This window comes from Labrus mixtus, chromosome 13, assembly GCF_963584025.1.
Source record: "Labrus mixtus chromosome 13, fLabMix1.1, whole genome shotgun sequence".
Taxonomy (NCBI): domain Eukaryota; kingdom Metazoa; phylum Chordata; class Actinopteri; order Labriformes; family Labridae; genus Labrus; species Labrus mixtus.
In genome coordinates, this window is record NC_083624.1 from 10,154,999 (window position 1) to 10,179,106 (window position 24,108).

The 24,108-nt window shown below is 42.9% G+C and overlaps 1 protein-coding gene across 1 annotated transcript in view; it reads right to left on the minus strand.

Annotated features, from left to right (window-relative positions):
* Positions 1 to 12,161: 12,161 nt before the first annotated feature.
* vwa8 (von Willebrand factor A domain containing 8) overlaps positions 12,162 to 24,108 on the minus strand; it is a 77,691-nt gene continuing 65,744 nt past the window's right edge. The window contains exons 40-45 of the mRNA XM_061053645.1: positions 23,065 to 23,173; positions 18,829 to 18,954; positions 18,207 to 18,365; positions 15,735 to 15,833; positions 15,389 to 15,627; positions 12,162 to 14,340 (exon numbers count right to left, since the gene is read on the minus strand). Coding sequence (XP_060909628.1) covers positions 14,232 to 14,340; positions 15,389 to 15,627; positions 15,735 to 15,833; positions 18,207 to 18,365; positions 18,829 to 18,954; positions 23,065 to 23,173 — 841 coding nt within the window. The 3' untranslated portion in view covers positions 12,162 to 14,231. The remainder of the gene's footprint in view (positions 14,341 to 15,388; positions 15,628 to 15,734; positions 15,834 to 18,206; positions 18,366 to 18,828; positions 18,955 to 23,064; positions 23,174 to 24,108) is intronic.

A 24,108-nucleotide genomic window follows, 5' to 3' on the forward strand; every position in this document is an offset into this window, starting at 1 on the left:
CACCTGCTGCGCTGTCATTGGCTGGAGGAAACGCACCAGCTCCGCCCAGAAACGTCCCGATTCAACCAAAACATACCAGAACATAAAAATCGCCTCAGAGGACATGGTCTCTGCAGACACAGTCACCACCACACATGTATGGAGGCCCTGAAGTGATGATTCAGCTGCTTTACTTTTGTAAGTCAATCGATCCATCATCCATTTTCTTCCGCTTATCAGAGGTCGAGTCGCTGTGGCAGCAAGCGCAGTAACGTTTTCCAGCACTTCCTGGGGGCTTCAGAGGCATTCCCAGGCCAGACGGTATATATATAATCCCTCCAGCGAACTCTGGGACTACCCTGGGGTCTCCTCCGACTTTTGTATGAATCTATATTTTATTTTTCCAAAAAATCGTTTCTGACTCTATCTTTACGTCAGAGGAGAGTTCATCTCTTTTTACAGATTCAACATAAAAATGTTGAATTTGTACATGGTGGTCTGGGTTTTCAGCATGAGAAGTGTTCTGTTTTTTCCTGTTAGTAGTAGCCTACATTTGCAGTCCGAGCTGTATTAACCAATTACACATCAGCAGATGTTGTAGGGAGACGCCCCTGCAGTAATGGCGGTTTGTCAACATCAGGGTTTTCGAGGTTTTGTCTTTAGAAAAAGCTTACGGAGTAAGTGAGGCAGACTTTTTTTTCGTACAATAATTATTTTTCCTTCTTATTTATCAAGACAATAACAGAGAGGGAGGCGTTCATTTCCATTCATTTGGTCTGAGGTAGCAGACATTTATCTCTGAGTCACAGAGGAATGCTGCTGGAGGAGAGATGGAGGGTGTTTGAGGCCAGAGCGGCTCGGTTTGACGAGGTGGTGTGTGAGAAAGAAGCAGGAAGGAAAGAGTGAGCGAGAGGCTCAGGGAGGAGGAAATCTGCTGAACAAATCAGTGCTGCATCTGTGCGATACACAAACACACACTCAGATCACCACGCAGCAGGGAGCGGAACAACTTACAAACAGCAAAATGAAACATTTCACTGCAGTCAGTCTCAGCCTGTAGCCATGACAACGCGTCACGTCTCTGACCAGATGTGTTGTGTGTGAGCCAACACGAGTGCACCGTCAGCAAGAAAGCATCAGATCCTCATGTGACTGTGAGCTGGCCTGCTCCTCTAAACTCCTGCTACTTTCACATGTGTATAGTACACAAAGTTAGATGCACAAAAAAACCACAAATGGAGGAATTCACCATGAAGATGGCAGGGAAACTCTGGGAGAAAAGAGTCTCAATCCGGGAGATACAATCATGTTTCAACAGTTACCAACCATTGTAAACAACAAAAAAAATGTTTCCATCTTTAGGTTCATTACTCGGATATTATTTGCATTTAAAAAGTTTTAGGTGCATGTAAATTATTAAAACATTTGCAAAGTTGTATCCCATTTATTTGCAGATTGTGGATTTTGTGTGTTTGAACCATCTGAAATATGAATGTACAGTAAGAAGTAGAAAAAGCTTCCTTTGCCTTCCCCGTTGGTTTTGAGCCATTTAGAGCCTATAAGTGACCTTACATGGACGAGATGAACGACCTTAAGGTAAAATTAGAGCAAAGTTAATGCTACAATTAGCTCATGGTACCGTTGTTCTTGGTTATCATGGCTCAAGTTTTGGTTCTTATGGGACTTTTTTTGGCTCTTATTTGGACCGGACATAGAGTGGAGAATGACAGGAAATGATGGGAGAAGAGAGTTGGGGAAATGACCTCTAACCGGTGCCACAGGTGCGTTTATAATGAACTGTAACTGTGATACAAGTTGAGATGCTACTTCTGGCTAGCGACAAATACATTGTACAGAGCCAAAACAACCTTCTTATCTAAATAAGGCACAGAAAATGATGAGCTAGACCACCGTTGTCAAACAGCTGACTCAAAACTAAACTGTCCAGGAGACGGGAAGCCTGCCTGCTTACCCCATGAATCAACATTTATCAAAAGACTCACAAAAACCACAGAAGATGTGCTGTAAATGTGCTCCAAACCCTGGAAGTAGAAGTTTTTAGTGTCAGCAACAGGAGAGCTGCATTTCCACACCGACAGATTAAAGCCTGCGATGTCTTTACCCAGAACACTGAAGTAATTCGATTTCAGAATATAACAAAATCTAAATATACAAATCCTCACATCACATGTTTGCGCAACAAACAGCAACCCAGCAGTCACAAGTGGAAAAAAACAAAACAATGTTTATCAGTAGTCAAGGACGACAGCATTATCATATCTGTTCAAGCTGACCACAGTGTGCAAAAACCACATCCTGTGCATGATGTAAGACTCCTCACAGGACGGTTAGCAAACTCCAAATATCAGAGTGGGAAACATTAGTAACGGTGCGTTCACTGTTTCCGAGTAGTAGCAGGGGGAGTACCGCTGAGTAAACTTGGGCAGGACAAATCTGCTCTCTTATTCATGACATCACACTTAAACAATCTTCCATTGTTCATCACAGCCCCTTTTTCATTACTTACTAAACTACTTAAATAATACTAAAACCAATGTTAAAACATCTATTGATGAACAGTAACTGAAGAAGGGGTTTGTAGAGGCCGACATGGAAAAAGTTAAAGTCGGACATTTGTGGCAGAAAATAAGTTGCAAGTGGAAACACCAGCAGAAAGATTTCCCTGCCTTCAGTCTCACTTCCATTAGTCTTATAATACACACACACACACACACACACACACGTCTATGTGTCATGTCCAGCTCTGTGTCTTAGGTTATGTTTTAATTTCTACTTGTATTATTTCCTGTTTTGGGTCACTAACCTCTCCTCTCATTTCAGATCCTTCACTTCCTGCCCTCATGTGTTTCCCACCTGTGTGATTGTCTGCCCCGCCCTGATTGTTCCCAGCTGCATCTCGTTGTCTTCCCCCTCACCTTAGTATTTAGTCTATGGCTTCCCTTCCTTCTGTGCCAGTTCGTCTTTGACCCCCGTGTGAAGCGTACAAGTGTTTTGTTTCCTCTTGGATCACTTGTGTGGATTCTGTCTGCTTGTAAGAAGTAAAGACTGTGTTTTGAGTCGCGCTTTTGAGTTCAGTTACCTGTGGTTTTGTTACACAATGTAACTATCTGGGTCTGAAATGGGTTCTTATCTTTATAAATGTTCCACTTTAGCCCAGCCTGGTTTACCCGAGTTATTCAACAACCAAGCACGTGGTCTCTGAATGACTTTCTGAATGACACAAAGTGCGTGCACGCTCGACAGCTCTCAAGACTCAACCTTTACTGCATGCATTTTTCCCTGAAACAACACTGAGTTGTAGACATTTAACCAACAATTCAAGATCATGGTGAAGTGGTGAAGGTGACGGCCTTTAAAAGCTTTGAGGGAATTTTCTGAAAACTTTCAAGATGCAGTTAAATATTCATGAACACCCCCCACACACAGATTTCCGTTCATACTCTGACAACATCTTTAAACTGATGTGTATCTGAAAGCATGGGTCAGTTAAACTTAAACCTAAAAGAGCAGAATTTGAGTCCCGTTTGGGACCAAAATCTTAAACTGAAACGTTTTTTTTTTTAATGCAGTTGGAGCAGGGGATGGTTTTAATTTAAATCCAACCATATCTAATCCACACCTTCCACCCGTCCTGTTGCTTCTTCCCCTGTAAAGAATACGTAATTTCATGCGCAAAGATCCAGTTTTTGGATCCAGAGATGAGCACAAAGTAAAACCCAGTTGGCGGTGAGATGCAGTCCCAGGCCTTGTTCCAGGAGGAGGCCTCGGTTTCACAGCTTTGGTCTTTCCTAAAGAATTTCACAGAGCTCTCTGAGTCTGGCTCCACACACCTTGGACCAAACTACCCTGGCAGACAACAGGAGCTGTTGCCCCTGACAACAGGGCACTTTACCATTAACCCCATTTCTCAGAGGCCACGTCAACAAACTTCTTACAACAACAAAAAACATGTTGATTTATTCTGATCTGTGCACAGCAAGATGTGTGTTGCATTTTCTCCAACATGTTGTTTGCATGTTGTTTTTGGCTTGCTGAAATTAGCATCCTAATCAACAGAACAGTTACTGTGATTTACTGATGCAGCCTGATATGATAAATGTATGCTATGGTTCTCAGTCATCCAGGTCTTGGTCATTCAAAGGTTCATCCAAAAGACAACTGGGCGGAGTTAAAGCCTCTAACCCCGAAGGCTTGTTCAGAAATCTTTTGGATGCAAGGTGAAACATCTACAGGAAATCTTCATCCACAGGCCTTTGGGGTCAAACTTTGAACTTGAAAACTTTGAACTAAAACCCTCTTCTCTCCAGGTCGGCCCTCATGACCTTTTTTTTGTCACTTTTGGCAACAACAAAACATTAAAACAACAGCTCACAAACCAAAACAACAAACTAAAGGCCTCAGTCTGACAGTTCACAAAACAGGAAGTGATCATCCAACAAAAAGTCCATGTTTGCCCTCCTTAATCTTAAAATCCTTCTCCTGAAAACTTCCAAGTCTTTGTTACAACCGAGTGCAAAAGTGCCCCGTCAGTCCTCGATGATCTTGGATGATGTGCTGAAACACGGACTTGTAATCCTCTCCTTAGAGCGGTTAGTTTTTCAGCACTCCTCCAACAGTCTGACCGCTCGTCAGCGTATCAACATTTCTGTGTGTCAGGAGCTCGAACGCTCCGTCTTCAGATCTGTCGTCAACACGGCTTATAAGCTCCTCTCAGGATTCAATGTACGACTAAATTAGGACCTGACAGGGACAGGTGTCAGGTGGTCGTTCTGTGTGTGTGTGTGTGTGTGTGTGTGTGTGTGTGTGTGTGTGTGTGTGTGTGTGTGTGTGTGTGTGCAAAGTGTGGTTGTCTGCCAAGCCGAGGGATCTCTTTCAGCACAAATAGGTCAGTGTCTGTCTGTCTCTGTCCTTTTTGTTAAACAACACACACACTTTCTCCACTAACAACCAGCCACACACACACACACACACACACACACACACACACACACACACACACACACACACACACACACACACACACACACACACACACACACACACACACACACTATTGACTCTGAGCTGTAATTACTGACTAATGAATTGGGTGATAAATGTGGGGCTGCAGCCAGCTGTCTGTCTAAAGCAGCACAACACATAAATTCAAAACTTTCTTGAAGTTACGGCCACACAGAAAATATGTATTTTTCATGTTTGGAGTGACTGGTATGCATTTCTTTATAAGGGTGACAGTGTTATATATAACATAAACTAATATAAAGTGTTGCATATTTTAAAAGTTTCCTGAGCCCCTCATTAAATAAACACACACACACACACACACACACACACACACACACACACACACACACACACACACACACACACACACACACACACACACACTATGTACATATGGCGGCAGGGTAACTCTTCAAACCACACTACACATGTTTCCCAGAACGTTTCACACAGACCGCACATCATTATGTGAAATATGCTTTAATTTGAAACATTCCTCTTCAGTAGTTTCTCACACGTCTGAGACTTCATCAGAATATTTTATGGATGCCAGAGCGGATCCTCTCCAAAGTACAGGAGCCCCAAGCTGACATGCATCCATACATTTTGTTTTCCCGTGATAATAAGAAATGTCAGGGTGTTTTTCTTGAGATCTTGATGAATTAAGTCCTTTTCCCCAGATAACATCGCTGGTTGGAGAAAGCAAATTGCTGCGTTATCAAAGGATAACTTGCCTTGTTATTTCGAGATAACGACATAAATAAGTGATCTTAAAAAGCAAAACTAACCTTTATCTCAGGAAATAAGTCAAGATCTCGAGAAATATACAACAACTCATTATTGCAGGAAAACAGAGTAAAATAAAATATACTGTATGAAAGTATGTCCTCTCTGGGCTTCCGTACAAAAGCCCTCCACACTTTAATACATTTTCTCTCTCCCTCATTTAAGAACAAAATATTTGATTTGAGGAATTTAAAGCCCAAAAGATCTTTTTCTTGATAACACACTTCTGTTTTTTGAGCAGGTACAAAACAATACAAAAAACCGGCAACACAGTTTTTTCCAAATATTTACAGGTAATGAGAAAGACATGTGGGGCTTTTTAAATAATCTTTTATTTAAAAATATATTTTTGTTGTTGTACGCCTTTATTTTGAAAGGGCAGTGAATAGAGTAAGAAGAGAGTGGGGAATAACATGCGAGAAAGGTGCCGCTGGTCTGATTTGAACCCAGGCTATAGCCGCTATGTACATGGGGGGCCAGCCTTACGACTAGGCCATCTACGCCCCTCTTAACATTGTTTTTGTACATTTATTTGTACACTTTGTCAGGTCAAAAGGATTCAGTTTTTATACTGACTGAAAATCTAACCAATAAGACAATAAATACACGACAAAATGTGACATTCCTGCTCTGTAGAAACACTTAAGATTCAGACCTGCATGTACCTGACAGGCCTGCATCAATCACCAGTGACATCCGGATGTGTGTGTGGGAAACACACCAACACACACAAACACAGCCTGCTGTTTCTACTGTTTAGACAAACAGGAGGACAATCCCTCTCTCCTGTCTGACTGCCGAGTTGCCACGAGAGCAGCGATCAATCACATTGAACAGTCAGTTTGGTGTCTTTCTGTTGTTGGTGTGCAGATCAATCATTCTGCAGTTTAGCCTGAAGTCAACACACCAGAGTCACACTGATTACACACTGAGAGATGAGCAAAAGTTAAAAATAAACAAGGAGAAATCTAAAGTCATTCTCGACCCTCTGGAACAAAAAGAGGAATGCTGTAAACCAGAACAAGCATTACCATTAGTCCTGTATGGGCTGCTCTGAACTGCTCTAGGCTTCTCTAAACTGCTCCAGACTGCTCTAAGCTGCTCTAAACTTCTCGAGGCTGCTCTAAGCTGCTCTAGGCTGCTCCAAGCTTCTATAAACTGCTCTAGACTGCTCTAGACTGCTCTAAGCTGCTCTAAGCTTCTCTAGGCTGCTCCAGACTGCTCTAGGCTGCTCCAGGCTGCTCTAACCTTCTCTAGGCTGCTCCAGGCTGCTCTAACCTTCTCTAGGCTGCTCTAAGCTGCTTCAGACTGCTCTAAGCTGCTCTAGGCTGCTCCAGACTGCTCCAAGCTGCTCTAAGCTTCTCTAGGCTGCTCTAAGCAGCTCTAAACTGCTCTAGGCTGCTTCAGACTGCTCTAGGCTGCTCTAAGCCTCTCTAGGCTGCTCCAGACTGCTCTAACCTTCTCTAGGCTGCTCCAGGCTGCTCTAACCTTCTCTAGGCTGCTCTAAGCTGCTTCAGACTGCTCTAAGGTGCTCTAGGCTGCTCCAGACTGCTCTAAGCTGCTCTAAGCTTCTCTAGGCTGCTCTAAGCAGCTCTAAACTGCTCTAGGCTGCTCCAGACTGCTCTAATCTGCTTTTAACTAATCTATGCTTCTCTAAACTGGTCTAAGCTGCTCTAAACGGCTCTAAGCTTCTCTAGGCTGCTCCAAGCTTCTATAAACTGCTCTAGACTGCTCTAGACTGCTCTAAGCTGCTCTAAGCTTCTCTAGGCTGCTCTAAGCCTCTCTAGGCTGCTCCAGACTGCTCTAATCTGCTCTTAACTAATCTATGCTTCTCTAAACTGGTCTAAGGTGCTCTAAACGGCTCTAAGCTTCTCTAGGCTGCTCTAGGCTGCTTCAGACTGCTCTAGGCTGCTCTAAGCTTCTCTAGGCTGCTCGACGAGGCTCTAAGCTACTCTAGGCTGCTCTACTTTTTGTGGTTGATGTTGGATAACTTTGTGGTTTGTCTTGTGGTTGTTTTAAGATGTTTGTGTTGTTGGTTGTGTTGTGGTGTTCAGTTGTGTTTTTTTGTGGCTGAAGTTGGATAACTTTGTGGTATTGTTGTTGTCTGTGGTTGTTTGTTAGTTTAGTTTGTTGTTTTTAGTTTGTGGTAATTTAGTGGTTTGTATTGGTCGTATTTGTTGTGGTTGTCAGTTGTTGGATGATGATTGTTTTGTTTGTCTTCATGTCGGGTAATCAAGTTTGTTTTGTTTGTTTTTTATGCTATTTGATTTCGTTGTTGTTGGGCGCTATTGTTTTTAGTTGATATAGTTCTTAATGGTTAGTTGTTTTTATATTTGTATTACTACTCTGTTTTTGTTTGTTGTTGTTCTGTTTTCTTGGCGTTATCATGGTTCCTTGTCGTAGTTAAAAACTGTAGAGACATGATGCTGTTAATGGTGTCTGTTGTTGCCTGAGTGTGTTTTTTCTTTCATCCTTCAAAGGGTCCCGGTCCAGACAGTCGTTGATGACAACACTGTCAAATACCTAAAAATAGATTGCTCTAAGTTGTTGCACATTCTGAGTCAGCAGCTGGATCTTCTGCAGATTTCAAACATTGTGTGACTCACAGGAAGTAAGACGTGGAAACACAAAACAAACACAAAGCTAACACACTGACTAATACGTGTAACACCCCGCTCGTCTAGACCGTTTATCTCGGCCATAATCATAAGGGGCTTTATAATAGTAGAGCCAGGTGTGTGTGTGTGTGTGTGTGTGTGTGTGTGTGTGTCATTGTAAATCCACGGTGATAAACGGTGTGTCAATACAGGAAGCAGGGGAAGAAAGTGGGACGGACCGCATTGTGCCATAACCATCAAACGACTCTTTGCAGACTGAGCTATGGCACAGATTTTAGGGTGAACATTGTCTGAAAATGTCCCTTTAAATAAATAGTTTTACAGCCCGTGATGTAAAATAACCCTCTGATAGATATAGCACATAAAGGTGTATTAATGAACTTACAGTATCTGTCGCGCTCTTTAAGTGGGAAACAAATGAAAGGACAAACAATCATTCACAAAAACATTTTATGGTAGAACAAGATGCTAGCTTCTTCAAGAGCTTTGAATTTACATTTGAGATTTCACAAAGAAACATGGAGGTATACCGGACTACAGACGGAGCCACCTTAAATTCCCCCTGTGTCCGTGGTGGGGCCTTGACCGGTCCGTCCTGGCTCCGTGCTTGGACCTGGTAGAGTCTGTGACTGAAATGAGATGTAAATGGGGAATGCACCTGACAAGCAGAGTGTGACAACAGAAGTGATGATGCAATCATGAGAAATACAAGTGATTTATTTTGGGGGTTTTCCTGCTTTATTTTAGAGGTAGGACAGCGGATAGAGTGAGAGAGAGAGAGAGAGAGAGAGAGAGAGAGAGAGGGGGAGAGATTGAGAGAGAGAGAGAGAGAGTGGGAATGACATGCCACAGGAGCCACAGGTCTCCTTTCCTGCAGATCAATCTGGTATGTAACTAAAGAAAACAGAGTGAAGTCTGGGTAAAAAACAGATGTATAGTAAGTGTTGTGTTATCGCTTCAGTCCAAACATTAAGGACGGGCTGTGTGAATGTGGTTCAGTGAACGTTTCATCACAACAGATGCACAAAGTGACCACGGAGGAAATGAGAGGGACGCCGAGCGGTCAGGCATTCGAAGAAATTCCTCGGCTTTGAAGAAGTACGAGCTGCAGAAGAATTTACAAAACACAGTGACACGTTCAAAACACATTAGGTACACTTCTACTCCTCTCTTTAAAGATCCTTTTACACGGATCATTTTAGGTCGAAAGATAATCTCTAGGATGATCAGTGATGTTCCCGGGGTCATTGAGGGTTTTGGGTCTTTGAGCATCACACCCACTTATCAAGGTGGCCCATACAGGGTTGATCAAGTCCTGAATTGCATCCCAGCAGCAGTAATCCACATGCCCGCCCTCTTTTCCCAAAGCATCATCGAGTGGCCTTTCTCTGCAGCTTCAGTGACGGTACGTATGCCCCCTCCTCTTCACAGCTCCGGTAACTCAAAGACCCTGTCAGAGCTTTACAGAGAGAGCATGCAGGAAACCCCCGGCAGCTCACTTCAATCAGCTCACAGAGACGCCACCAGTCTCTGATTCTGCACTGCCCCACCAGCTCCTGGTACTTTACAAGCTTCCTCTCGTAAACCTCCTCCATGTGTTCCTCCTGTTTTAAATACATCTATGTTTGCATCTATGATTTAGGAGTTTGACAAAGTTGTCGGAGACGGTTGCATCACAATATTCTCGTGCGCTCTCAATCAGGACGCTGATTTAATTTGTTGATTCAGAGACGAAGTCATTAGGATGATTGGTTGTTGGCTTGTAGCCACTTCCTGTTTAAGATGACCCGCCCATTTTAACAAACTGTTTGCCTGAAGAAGGTCTAGTACCGAGATGTTGCCAGTTGCAGTGAATGGAAGATTACCTTAAAGTGTTTGATGGACACATTGCTCTCCTACATACCTGTCGTGTGGATTTTTTCTATTTTGCATTAAACAGACAAGACTAGTAAAGTAAACTGCAAGTTAATCATTGCTGTCATAAATTAAAGCTACGGCCCGACTGATAAGTGATTATTGGGGCCGATGTCGATGTTGGGGAGAAAAAAAATCTGATACCGATATATCGGCTGATATCTTTGTTATATCTATGTTTTCGATTTGTAGAGATAGACCGATATAGGTATACACATTTATTGCGTTAATCCCTCAAATGCAGTTATCAAACACTTGTGGAAAGGATTCATAACGAGTGATGATGCTTGTTATAATCCATATAGCGCCCTCTGCTGGTGACAGAGAACTGCTAGTGTAATACTTCTTGACTTGTAAATAAATCGAGTTATATCAGAACATATTTGCGATAAAATTATCCGATAGTCACTGGATATGCTAATATCGGCTGATATTATCAGCTGTATGATTAATCGGTCGGGCTCTGATTAAAGCCTTTTCAGTTATTGGAGGAAGACAAAGAAAGAAGAAACAATGCCTTAGAAACAATTTGAATCCATCTGAGTGCAGGAGAAAGACCACCACACGACTCTCAGCCACCACCATCGGACTGTGTCGTCCCCTAAACCACCGCCGTCCTCATTCATGTATGGCCTGTTCCGACCTCCACCTCAACAGCAAGGAAGTGTGGACAACAGGAACGTGAGGAATACAAAGGAGAAATCCTTCCTGCATATTATCCCATATTCTCTTTTCTAAAGCGGCTCGAGATAACACTTGTTATGAATTAGCGCTTTACAAGTAATGATTGATTGATTGATTGAAAAACTGTTTACAATGACGGTGGATGGATGTTCAGATGGTTGAAAATAATCTGGGAGAACTAGAGAGCGTTCAAGAAGTGCATAACAATACTGAGTTATTTTTCCATCTCTGTGTTCTGTCTTTTTTTTCTCCTTGTAATAATTGTGTTGTGTAAGCTGTTTTGTAACTGGGCAGATTTGAGGACACAAAATCAAATCAAATCAAATCAAATAGTATTCAGGTGGAGTTTAATAAGAAAGAATGTCTGTCTGTTGTTGTCAGAGCATGTGTGCGTCATTAGACAACTCTCATGACAGGAGACACAAGCAGTCATTGTCCACTGATGAAGGATGACATCATTTTCAAGGAAATATTATAAGATAAAATAAATCAGATGTACTAAAAATCCACCCGGGATGACCGAAGCAATGACTTCCACGGGAATTATAGGACGGGTAATAATGTCCAGGGAAGTGTTTTTATGGACACTTGATGTCACCATGATATAATCAGTTCATGTTTGGGAAGATGAAGAAGAAGGCTCACATAAATATTTCATAAATGAAGTCTATCCTGTGTAAATGTGTCTCTGAGTCATGACTGTCTACAATGAGTGAGAAGCTCGAGTCCCGCTGGCTGTGTTGTTGTTACGCCGTGTTTACATGGACGGGAAGGCCGGCTCCTCCCCCATGCAATGTGAGCTAACTAAAGAGCGCTAACATTAGCATGCTAACACAACAATGCAGGACACAGGCAATTTCAGCTTGAGCAAAGGACACACTTGTCCACCGCTTGCGCTGAATGTTGCTTAATTGTGGAGCGTTCTAATTGAAAAATCCTTCATGTGAGCTTGAGTGTAGAGGGGTTGGAGGTGTGTCGCTGGAGGAGAGCGGAGGCTTCAGTATGGAGGAGGGGTGGCCAAACAGCAGTTTCTTTTGGTTTCATGCTGGAGCTCAAGGGGCGACATCGACTGGATCAAAAAGTCGCACATTCTTCCTTCAAAATGTACAAAGCTACTCTGACAGTAACATTACAAACATTTACAAACACTTCAAGGAATGTTAACATGATTTTATTAAAATTTTGTACATTTCTTTAACTTTTTTTTCACTTTAGATTAACACAATGTACAATTAAATAATATTAAAGAGATGTAAATGTTTGATTTTAACATCCTAATATACACATTTTAATGCCTACACATTTAAACCCAAAGTTTCACCAGGCAAACATGTGAGTCACTCGTGTTCCTCCCTACTCATCGGCAGAGCGAGGGGAGGAGGAGGAGAAGGTCAGCGAGTCAGAAGTGGGTTACTAAAATCAGAGACATCCCGCTGTCAGGGATCAATGGAAGCTGATAGTTTCACAGGCGGCTCCATTGATCCTTTTCAGTTAATCATAGTGAGGCGTGAGCACGAAGAGTTACAACCAGAGTCGACCCAGACACCCTATTGGACACACGTGGCAGCAAGTTGGCACAGAAAGGGAGATTTAATCTGATGGCACAGCTGGATGTCACTGAGCGGAAATAAAAACGATAACATGATGTGCACACAAACATCTGTGTGCTCTAATAAAGGGGACCTCCTTTAACCTCTGCACATTCATCTGAACATTTGTCAGGAGCTGATACAACAAAAAGTTTTGGAATCCTTTCAGTAAATGTCTTCAGCCGGATGTAAGGAAACCGGCTGTAATGGCTGCAATGTGATGCTGCTCAAAGTGTCCCTAACAGGCTCAGACTGTTTGACAGGACGGCTCCCTACAGAGACAGAGCTTCATGTTAACGAGGAAGATTATGTTTTTAAACAGAGACAGCCACTACAATGTGCTCAAAGCCACCGCACTCCCTTTACAAAAACCGAAGCGTGCTTAGGCATGCTACAGATTGCCTAGTGTGAGTGCGCCCTCTGGGCCTGTTAATGACAAAAAACAGCCGTGTTATTGGACATACTTTGATGACATCACAGCAACCAGCATATTTTGCAGCCACCGGCAGAGAAATCCAATACAAACCTTTTTGTACCCATGATTTATGTAGTCTAAAAACATTTCAGAAAAGATGCCAATCATTAAAAACAGAGTCTCCTTACAGGCACGACTAAACACTCGCTGACACACACAGTTTCTCTTGCAGACGCCGAGGCGAGCAGAGAGGGAAGTTCGGCAATGAAAGGAGATCCGAGATTCCTTACGGGACTGAGGCAAACCCGGGGCGTCAGAAGGTCCTGCAGAAAGGAAGGAAAGGGCTTGTGCATGTTGACATAGATGCTGGAGGAGGCACACACACACACACACACACACACACACACACACACACACACACGCACACACACACTGCAGGGGGTTGTGCAACAGCGGCTGCCTTTAAAGAGATCCTGCAGTCAGGTGGGAAATTCCCTGGTCACAGTCCCAGCATTCCTGAGTTGCAGAGTTATTACCGCTTGCCACATCCAAGTGTCGCTCAGGTGGTGCGTTGTCGCACCACCACGTGTTTGTGTGTGTGTGTGTGTGTGTGCGTGCGTCTCTCTCTCTCTGACAGACGATTAATGAGCAGGAAGTCCAAATAAGTGAGGATGGTTCAAGCTCATGACCTTCCCTGTCCAAGTCAAGTTCCTCACAGGCCAAAACAGGACGAAGATGACTGCGTGTGTGCGTCAGCGGCCAAAAACAACAACAGGTCAGAGTGTGTGTTTGATCCCCCCATGAGGTCGGAGACGTTCTAAAAGCCACTGCAGTTAGAAATGTTCACTGTGTGTCATTTCACAGCGGAGAAACAGTCCCACTGCACAAGATCACAGGCTTCAGTCCGGCCCCTTTGTGCTGTTACGACTCCCCGAGGGACGCGACAGCTAAACACCATTTAACCTGTCACGCTAACACAGCGGCGTCACGTCACACGCTGCCTGTAAAATAATAAATATAACCCTCTGCATCCATTACACCTCAAATTGAGTCCTCAGACCTGATACAACTCCAATAAAGTGATGTGATTGGATACAGGAAGTGGATGGAAGTTTCAGCTCCAGCAGAACCAATTAGGAGGATTTAAATGTGTTACATGAGCAGTGAGAGTGTGATTATGATGTTTGTGTGTGTGTGTGTGTGTGTGTGTGTGTGTGTGTGTTAGGCACTGGACAACATTGTAGATGTGAAGATCTGCTGCAGGATTTGGGGGATCTGCTTGGTGTCCATGGCAACGAAGGATCTGCCAGCTGGAAGGGTCTTCTGGAGTCTGAAAAATGGAAAAAAGGAAGAAAAAACGGTTTGACTGAACTTTAGCAAGAGAATCGTTTCCCTAAATATAAAAGACAGACTTGTGCTTGTTCGGTGTGTGAATCACTTCTAGAGGATGAAGAGTGAGTGAGTGTGTGTGTGAATGAATGTGCGGTCATTCACATGGTGGAGCGAGGACAACACAGCCTCTTCTTCTTCCTCTGATGGCACTCTTTCTTTTTCTTCTGCCCTCCCAAATGATCAGAAACACTCCTCTTCAACAGTTTGTCCTCCAGAGAGATGAACAGTCATCAGGAATATAAAGAGTCTTTTTTAAAAGAGTCGGAACTTCAAATTACGTAACAGTTATGTTCGGCTTCTGAGGACCACCTCTTCTTCCATGACATGACATGTGAGTGTTTTATTGTCATCCCTCTTTCCCCGCACCAAACCTTTGAGTCTGCAGTTAGGGAGGAATATGGCTGTTTTTAGAGAATCTATTTTTAGATATTTTATGATCTGAATGACTTAAAGGTCCAGCATATTTTTGTCCTCTAAAATGTGTTGTTTTTGTCACTGATTATTTTAAAGGTACTCTATTACGCTGATCTATTTAAAAATCAGAGGCAGAGGGCTCTGAAGGGCTCGTTCTGCAAATCACGAGATAGTTCCCCGACATGAAACCGATCATTTTATGAGACGGCTTCCAGCCTCTAGGTAAGCTGTTGAAACCTCTTACATAGACTCTCTTCCACCAGCATCCCTCTCCTGGCAGCCCTGCAGCGCTTTGCCCCCCCGGAAGGCTTCCAGAGAGCTGGCCAATCAGAAGAGAGTGGGCACATGGGTAGGCGGGGCTTAAAGGGACAACAGCTGAAACTGAATGTTCCAGTCAGAGGCTGAAATTAGGGTTTTTACTGACGCCAGGTTACGAGGCAAGATGAACATGAGGATAAATGGGATCGTTAAAGAGTTCATGTCCTGAAAAAAGCCGGAATTAAGAGCTTTTTGCATCCATCAGTATGTCAGGTGCTTTACTCCAACCTTTATTTGATCTCCACCCCTCTTACCTTTCAGCCTGATCGCCGAGCGATCCGATAAAGATGGCAAAGGCGTTGACCTGTGGGTCGGACGTCAGGACTTGGGCGAAGCGCTCGGGTCGGATGCCGTAGCGCTCCAGGTTGGCGTCGCTGAGCACCACCACAAAGTGCTCGTCGGCCTCTTCTCGCGCCAGCTCCTTGATGCTGGCGTCGGTGCCCTCCAGGGTGAAGTCGCCGCTCATGCAGAACTGAGCGTGTGCATGCATGTTCTGCAGTGGAAGAATAACGGACAGTCAGACATCACTGACCTCTCTGTGTCTCAGAGGGGGAGAAATGATTTGTGGTTTTTGAGCCTGCTGTGGCTGGAGATCCATACCTTGAGGACTTTGAGTCTCTGTTTGTTGTTTTTGGGGACTTTATCCGCTCTGACCAGCTCGATGTCGTAGCCGTCGCCTGAGTGTCCCACTATGTCATACTGCAAAGAGAGAACAGGTAAATGAAACGGTATCAGACCAAATTAATACAAATGACAGCGATGAAACATTTTAATGATTGCACAACAACATGTCTGTGTCGACCCCCTGTTGTGTCCTCATGAAGGACCTAGAATAGACCGTGGACTGAACGGACGCAAGTTGTGATTTTGCAGTGACGTTAGAACATAACTTATACCTGCACCCACTACAGCATGTTAACCCTGTCATGCCAACACGCCTCCTATAGACCATCCATCACAGCTGGCTTACATAAGCCTGGATCAGCACTGAGGGGTCTACTGGGTTATTTCAGGGACTCAGGTATTATGTATGAGAACTATATCTAATGAGGACAGCTGTGACTGTGCTGGTCAGAGTGTGTGACTTTGTGTCTCTCGTCTGTTCTTATCGCTGTTGCTGGGTAGAACTGATGTTTCCTCAAAGGTTATTGGATCACAATCAGAGTCTTTTCTTTGGATGAGCCAAACACTTTTTAAACCTCAAGGACAAACACTTTCACCCAAAAATATATAATCACACGAGTAAACTAAAAGTAAAGTTTTCCTCAACGACACAGATATAAAAGTCTTCTGTTCTATTTTTGTCTCGTCAACACGTCTTATGGCTGTAAAAACGGGCCATGAAACTGTAAAGTGACAAATTCTTAAGCCTCATGTTTCATCACTCCATCTTTATTTTACATGCACAGAAATCCTGAATAGATTTGACCTCAGACTAGTACACTGCCTTACACTGACACGCACACACATGCACACACACAAACACAAACAATGTGACCTGCAGGTAGCACACACACATACACACGTCTTATGAGTTATCAGATACCTTTTTATGTAACGGCTGTTATGCAACAAGAGAAGTCATACTGACATGTGACGTACATGACATGTTCAGCAGCTATGATACACGTGTATGCGTGTGTGTGTGTGTGTGTGTGTCTCTGTGAGGCAGTGATATGTGATCAGTATAAGGTTGTGTTGTGTGTCACTGAGGGGCCAAGAAGTCTGTCTCCCTTTCTGTTTCTTTGAACAGTCCCTCTCCCCCGACTCTCCGTCTTGTGTTCTTCATCGTTTTCATCATCCTCCTCTTCTTGCCAAAACTTGCTCCTCATTTTCTATTAATAATAATAACTGGCCAATGATATCTGTTTTCTTTGCATGCCCTTCTTTTAGAGGTCATCAGCAAAGTTACTGCTGTGACCTCCATGAGTTTTGTTAAGACCACACAGGTTGGGGTTAAGAGGGGTCATAGGTGGGTTTATTGACTCAGCAATTATGGAGATAAAGTCTCGTTCTGCCAAGTTGTGTGAAAAAGATTTTATCCATGAGAGAAAAGCTATGTTGGCTATAGTTTATTTTGTGGCTACTGAGCGAAATACAAAGTGCTGTGACTGGAAACCTTATTAGAAGTTTTTCTCATGAGTAAAATGGCTTAAACTCAAATTTTAAAGCTTATTTATGATTGACATCTGCAAGAGAAGGAGCAGATGAATCAACACATTATGCTAACGTGATCTTTTTCTAGAACCACACTTTCCTCTTTAAGCATATTTCCCTTCCTCATCTGTCTTTCCACAGCCATCATTATACCTAAACTTGCATTTGCATGTAAATTGTTAAAAGCATATTTGCAGATATGTGATTGCCCCTAACCCTTCATCTAAGTGGCTGAATGGTGTGTTTAATGGCATGAGATGTCAATAAAAATACCATGGAGTGACACCCAAGTGATTCATTCAGGTGTCTTATCTAAATGGAAAGTGAATTATTTATGTCTATGGGTAATTTCACATCACAGAAGACAAAAATTACATGTGGAGTTCCCCAGGGCTCCATCCTGGGGCCGCTTTTGTTTCTAAAATGGTGGAACAGTGGAACATCTACATGCTTCCACTGGCTCAGGTCATAGAAAACAACAAAATAAGTTTCCATAGCTACACAGCTGCTGGTTTATAAAGCGCTGAATGGTTTATGGCGGAAATAAATCAGATACCTTCTGATATATTAGGAACAATCAAGACCAATCAGGTGGTCTGGTACAAGTCTGCTCTCTGTCCACAGAGTCAGAACCAAACATGGAGAAGCAATGTTTAGTTTCTATTCTCCGTATATCTGGAACAAACTCCAATTAAACTGCAGGTCAGCTGAATCTCTCAGTTCTTTAAATTCAAGGTTGAAGAAGTGTGTTTGTTCTAATAACTTTTAAATGAATTTGTATTAAAGTTTCTTTTCTCTTTGTCTGGATGCTTTCGATGTCTCGTAGGAAGCCCTTTAAATCGCCTTGTTGCTGAAACTTGCAACATAAATTAAAGTCGCCCTGCCTTGCGTTGATGTTTGCTGTGACCTTCTCACCTTAAACTTGTGCTCGTAGTTCTCCAGAGCCTCCATGACCATACACACGGCCTCCATGGAGCGCTCCAGCCGGCCGTCCACGCCGTTGAAACGGTACATGCTGCCCGACACGTCGGCTAACACTCGAAGACGCTTCGGCTTCTGCTGAGGACTGCCCAGCTGCAGAGTACACAGAAAAAACATGCACCATATTCATCATTAAGGTAATCATCTAAAAACAACACCTGCTTTGGAAAGTGTTTTTGTTGAACCTGGTGAAGCTTTCTTAAAATAATGATCGACACAAGGCCAACATCTCTACACTGGCTGCCATTACATCAATGCAGACCTTCAGGCCAGACCAAAACTATGCAACACATGGACAACATGTATATTATGGTTGGTGTGTGTTTGCATAAAAACTGTGGGAACTATCTCTCTGCTGCGTCTGCATGTGAGTATACATGGCAGAATGAAGAAATGTGTAAAAAAAACTGACTGTGAGCAGAAACACGGGGTGCAAAAATAATCTCACACGCACCATCGGAATGTATCGTCTGACAGATAAAGGTCAAAATTATGTGTGTGAGTCTGGGAGTGTGTGTGTTTAAAGGTGTGGCTTGGGTTAGTTAAACACACACACCTCTGGGTCCAGCTCTCCTCGCCGTTTATATATAGCCTTCTCTCCGGTCAGACCGTCGATGATTTTAGCATCATCCAAATCTCCCAGAGCCTGGTTCTTCAGCCACTGACGCTCCTTCCCTTTAGCCTGAAACACACACACACACACACACAAGTTTGATGTTATGTACCAATCAAACAAAAATATTAAACACATTTCATAATCTGTCTGCGGAGGATGATTTTGGTGGGGCGCTCAGGAAGGACAGATTGTGAAATGAGGCGATAACTCCAGACAGCTGTAATTCAAACTAACATATTACACACAAGACGACAGATTCAAAGTTTATACAGAATACATACACAGTTATAAATGAGTTGATCGCACACTGCACATGCAAAGGTGGATAAAATTAATTTTTTTCAATTACATCTGAAGGCATGTTTGAGGCTCAGAACTTTAACTTCTGTGCGGAAAATTACAGGAAGGAATTTAATCTACACTACGACGACAAAGACCAAAGACAAGTTCCGCACAAACACTACATCACACATCACAAGTACACAACACAAAGCCATTTCGTCAGAGATTGCAGATGAGGTTACAAGAATATGCTAGATTGGAGAGGAAACAATCATGACTGCTCCATACAAGAGGTTTTCTGCCTTCTATTTACGAGGATTACACACGTGCTCATTGCATATTTGAGTTGACTTAAATTATATTCCTCCTGTTTATGAATTCTTTGATGAGTATCCATGGCCCATCTAGTGCAAGTATAATTCACGTGATGTTTTTTTTTTTTTATCACAGCAGCAATTACAGCAACAGTACTAGAGGTGGGGAAGATTCAATATATGTAAAAATCAAGGTTCTCATCTTGTGAGATTTTAAATAGATTCATAACTTTCAAAAACTCAGTAGACTCCCAAATGGAGCAGCAAGAAATTCAGCCAGTCTCACAGATGACTGGAGTAGATCCTGAAGTATGGACTAATTCAGGAACAGACTTTGAATCATGAATCCAGAATCATCTTGAATTGAAAATACTGTAGATTCTCAATGGAATCGTGAGACACCCAAAGATTCCCAGCCCTAAACAGTACGGCAGCTTTCAGTGGCAGCTCCCACTTTCTTTGACATAGCATCCGGTGTTTCCACGGCAACAATAAACATGTCGTGTCTGTCATGGCTGCTGCAGCGACAAGACACTTCCTGTTACATCTATAAAAATGAAGGATTTCTCTGGCTTTGATAACTGTTGGAAATATTTGAGGTGCTGTAAGTACTTGTTTTTAATTCATATTTTAGGGTAAACATTTTACATATTGTATGTTTAAAAAGTCTTGTGCGTTAGGGAGAGAGGAGAAGGACGGTGCCTCTCTCCTGTCCTCAGTTCACTCCCTAAAGAAAGGAGAGCGTCTTCACAGAACAGAAGGTTAACAAAGGAAGAAACACGATCTGCTCCGACACACCCTCCTTGGGTCAGCCTTCACAAAGGTCTGCAGTGTTGATATTCAGTGTCGAGTTTTTGACATAACACATGACGTGTGTGTCCACAGCCTCATGACTAAACGTCTCTGGTAAGATGTGAACAACAATGCTTGTCACTTGTTTGGAGATTCATACGTTGGTGAAAGTGCACTCGGCGTTCACAGAGCTTTAGATGTTCACAACAGATTTCCCCACAGGACGACACGTGTTGGTGTGTAAGATACTTTGTGTCACACCTTTTTCCCATGACTGCAACAAATAAAGAAACATTAAGAGTTCAAAAGGAAGGATCCGGACGCGTTAATCAAGTTTGTGGAAACTTTCCTAGAGTGCACGTGCAATAATCCAGCATTTTATCTTACCCTCTTTCCAAACTGAGACGTCCTGATGCAGGTAGACACCATTGTCCACAAAAATTCCTGCCATGATTCACAACCTAAACTTCCCTTCCCTAAGTGAACATTTGACTGGTTAGCCTTTAGCAGAGCTGTTCAGTAGTACTTACATAATTACATGAATATTACATAATATTTGAATTTGAAGCCTTTCTTACGGATTCAGTTTTAATGACTGATTCGAGGGTTATAATGAATTTAAAGCTTTAAAGACACCCAGCATATCTCCGGGAAGACAACAAATGACGTATTTCACTCAAATTCACAGGTCGGCTGATGTTTCTCGAGTCCTTTTGTCATTTTAAAAAAGATGCAGAAGTTACGCTTATGTCTCGTACAGCGCTGTATAAAAGTTACTAAAGTGCAAATCTATTTCACAGGAGAGTGGGTAGGAGAGGAATGAGTCCATCACAATTTCCATACAAACTCCAACACACTGTTTATGGAGCAACCACAGCTTGACAAGGAAAGTCCACCAAAAATATTGCGTCAATTTGTAGACCTAGAGCGAATCTTTCATTAGATAACTGTCATTAAAAAAAGAACAGACTCTCTCTGCTCCCATGAGATGTGTCTGTGTGTAAGCTTTCCTGAGAACTCCTGGCAGGTCAGGATGCCTCTGCCAAAGATATGGCTTCATTTTTTGGTAGCTTTAAATATACAGTGCATTAAATGTAGGAGAGACTATACGACGTTTGATAATAACAGGCCCAGGTGGTAATATCTGGCATGCAGGTCCATTGTTGAGAGATGAATAGAGGGGTTTTCCTCAGGGAGACTCAGGCGGGTGGAAACAATACAGTATCAGTTTATTGAAAACATGCCAGCTAGTGTAAGGAGTGTGTGTGTGTGTATGCGTGTGTGTGTGTGGTTCCTTCAATCACTCCTCAGGTATGATAAAAATAACATGACTTCACAGCGACACGCCTGCTGGGATCGGTTTAATCTCCATCGTCGATTCAGCGGGGAAAGAAGCCCCGGGGCCACAAGGACACATACAAACAATAACCAACGTTCAGACTCAGCTGCAAACAGCTGGATGTAAAACACAAAAACACACACACAAACATCCACCCACCTCAACGTTTACAAACAGAGCTTCACACCTGGACAGGAGAGACCGGCTCAGTGTCTCTGCTCTGTAATCATTGGAACGTGCTACATGTTTCTCCTCTCATTACACACAACAAACACACGCCTACGCACACGCAAACATGCATACACACACACACTCAAACACGCATACACACACGCACACACAGAGGGCAGCACACATGAATGTAGCGACACACATCTCCACTCATAAGCTCAAACAAAAGGAGGAAAGTTGAAACCAAAACATTGGAATACTGAACATATAACATCCTGGATTTTCAGCCACCGCTCGCTGAACTTCAGGTTTTCACTCGACCAATCAGGAAGCTCCTTCAGGACAAAGCCCACTCCTTCCTGTCCAAGCGTCATATCATTGTGCACACTGTATGAGGTCATCATGTCATGTACTTCCCATACTTTAGTTTTCTTGCTGGCTGAGGTCATCTGGACTGTGCACCTTTTTTTTTCCTTCCTCCATCCAAAGTCGGGTTGTGTGATATGTCAGTTTTCATATCGCAAGTGCGTTGCGCGCATGACTGGACGTGCGATGCCAATCATGTGATCTGGTGCATGTCGTGCTGCCACTTTCTTGTTGCTTGATGCAAACAAAAACGACCAGTTTCCTCGTCTTTCATAAATTATCTTCGATCACAGTCTGTCTGATTTCACCGTCAGGTCACAGAACTGACCGTGAATGCAGAGTCTGTGTCTCCCTGCATGTTAAATACAGACATACTGTACAGCAGACAATGCTGCCTTCGCTTATTACAGCATGATGCTCAAGGCAGACGCTCATATACGCAAGGCAGATTTAAGATGAGAGTATTCTACCTACCAGGCGTCGGCTTGTTAATGCTGTGGCCACATGAACAGACCATTAAGGACTGTTAAGAAGCTACACCTGTAGTGCACACGGTGAGTCACAGGCAGCCCAAGATGGTGGGCTATCATTTTGGGTATATTGTTTTTATTTAAGGGTCTAACCGACCACCAGTCGCTCACAGCTATGACAGTAAAAACTAAAAGTAAAGTGCATTAAGAAACTTTAACTTTAACAGGATTTTAAAAAGCTAATACTGAAAGGATTGTGAGGAACATTTTGAAGGAATTCAACAATTTCTCCAAACTTCATCGACTTATTTTCCACTTACCCCTGCAGGGAATTTAACTGTTGTGCTTCAGCGAATTTCGACAGTGCTTAAAGAATGCATGAATGAAAATAAGTCATGGTTAAAATAAAGAACTAGGTGAAATGGAGTGGTGTGACGCTGACCTGTAAATTGTCCAGGATGATTCGTAGAGACTGAACTTGTCTTCTGACTGCGCTGGAGAATCGCTCGTAGGTTGAGGCATCGTACTCGCTCATATCAATCTCCCTTAACCTAAGAAGGAAAGGGAGAGAGAAACAGAGAAAGAGGAGATACATGACTTTATGGGATACTTCTTAGGCAAACAAGTAATTTAATCAAAACTAAAAGAATTTGGGATTTGTTCGTTTTTATGAATCATTTTCACTGAGTTTGATCTTCTCTGATTATCCCAAAACAAAGCCCAGGACTTCCCCCCCTCCCCAAACATTTATTCCAAGAACTACATGTGCTACTGCAAACATGATCTATGTCTTACTTTTTCTTGTCCTGCTTTTGCAAAAGAATTGCAAATTTTTAATTTCACAGCAGGTTAGTTTGCGGATCATGAAAACACTGGCCTGATTCAGAGAGGCAGAATGACGTCATTTTAGCTCTAGACACCTGTGATGAACTGACACAGGGGTCAGTGTTGTTAAATCTGGTGTGTGTGTGTGTGTGTGTGTGTGTGTGTGTGTGTGTTCCCTCTAAAACACACCTGTGCACATGAAAAGACAGGTGGGCTGTGACCCCCATGTCGAGTTTATCCTTTTAATCCCACCATGCAGGTACTTTACACACACACACAATCCTCCTCCCGTGCACTGAGGAGAGTGTGTGTGTGTGTGTGTGTGTGTGTGTGTGTGTGTGTGTAATGAAAGGATTGAGAGAATTGGGGGTATTCTCTGTCAGTTTGAATCTTTTGGTGACAATCAGACCATAACACCACAGAGATACAGAACAGGGACTTCAAAACAGACTTAATGTGTCACAGCTTGCAACAAATATGTTTGTGTGTGTGTGTGTGTGTGTGTGTGTGTGTGTGTGTGTGTGTGTGTGTGTGTGTGTGTGTGTGTGTGTTGTAAAAACTGCATGAGCATCAGCCATGCAATCACTTAGACCACATATGCACCTTAACACACACCCACATTCTCTCCCTCAGATGACTTCTTCAAACACATGATATAACA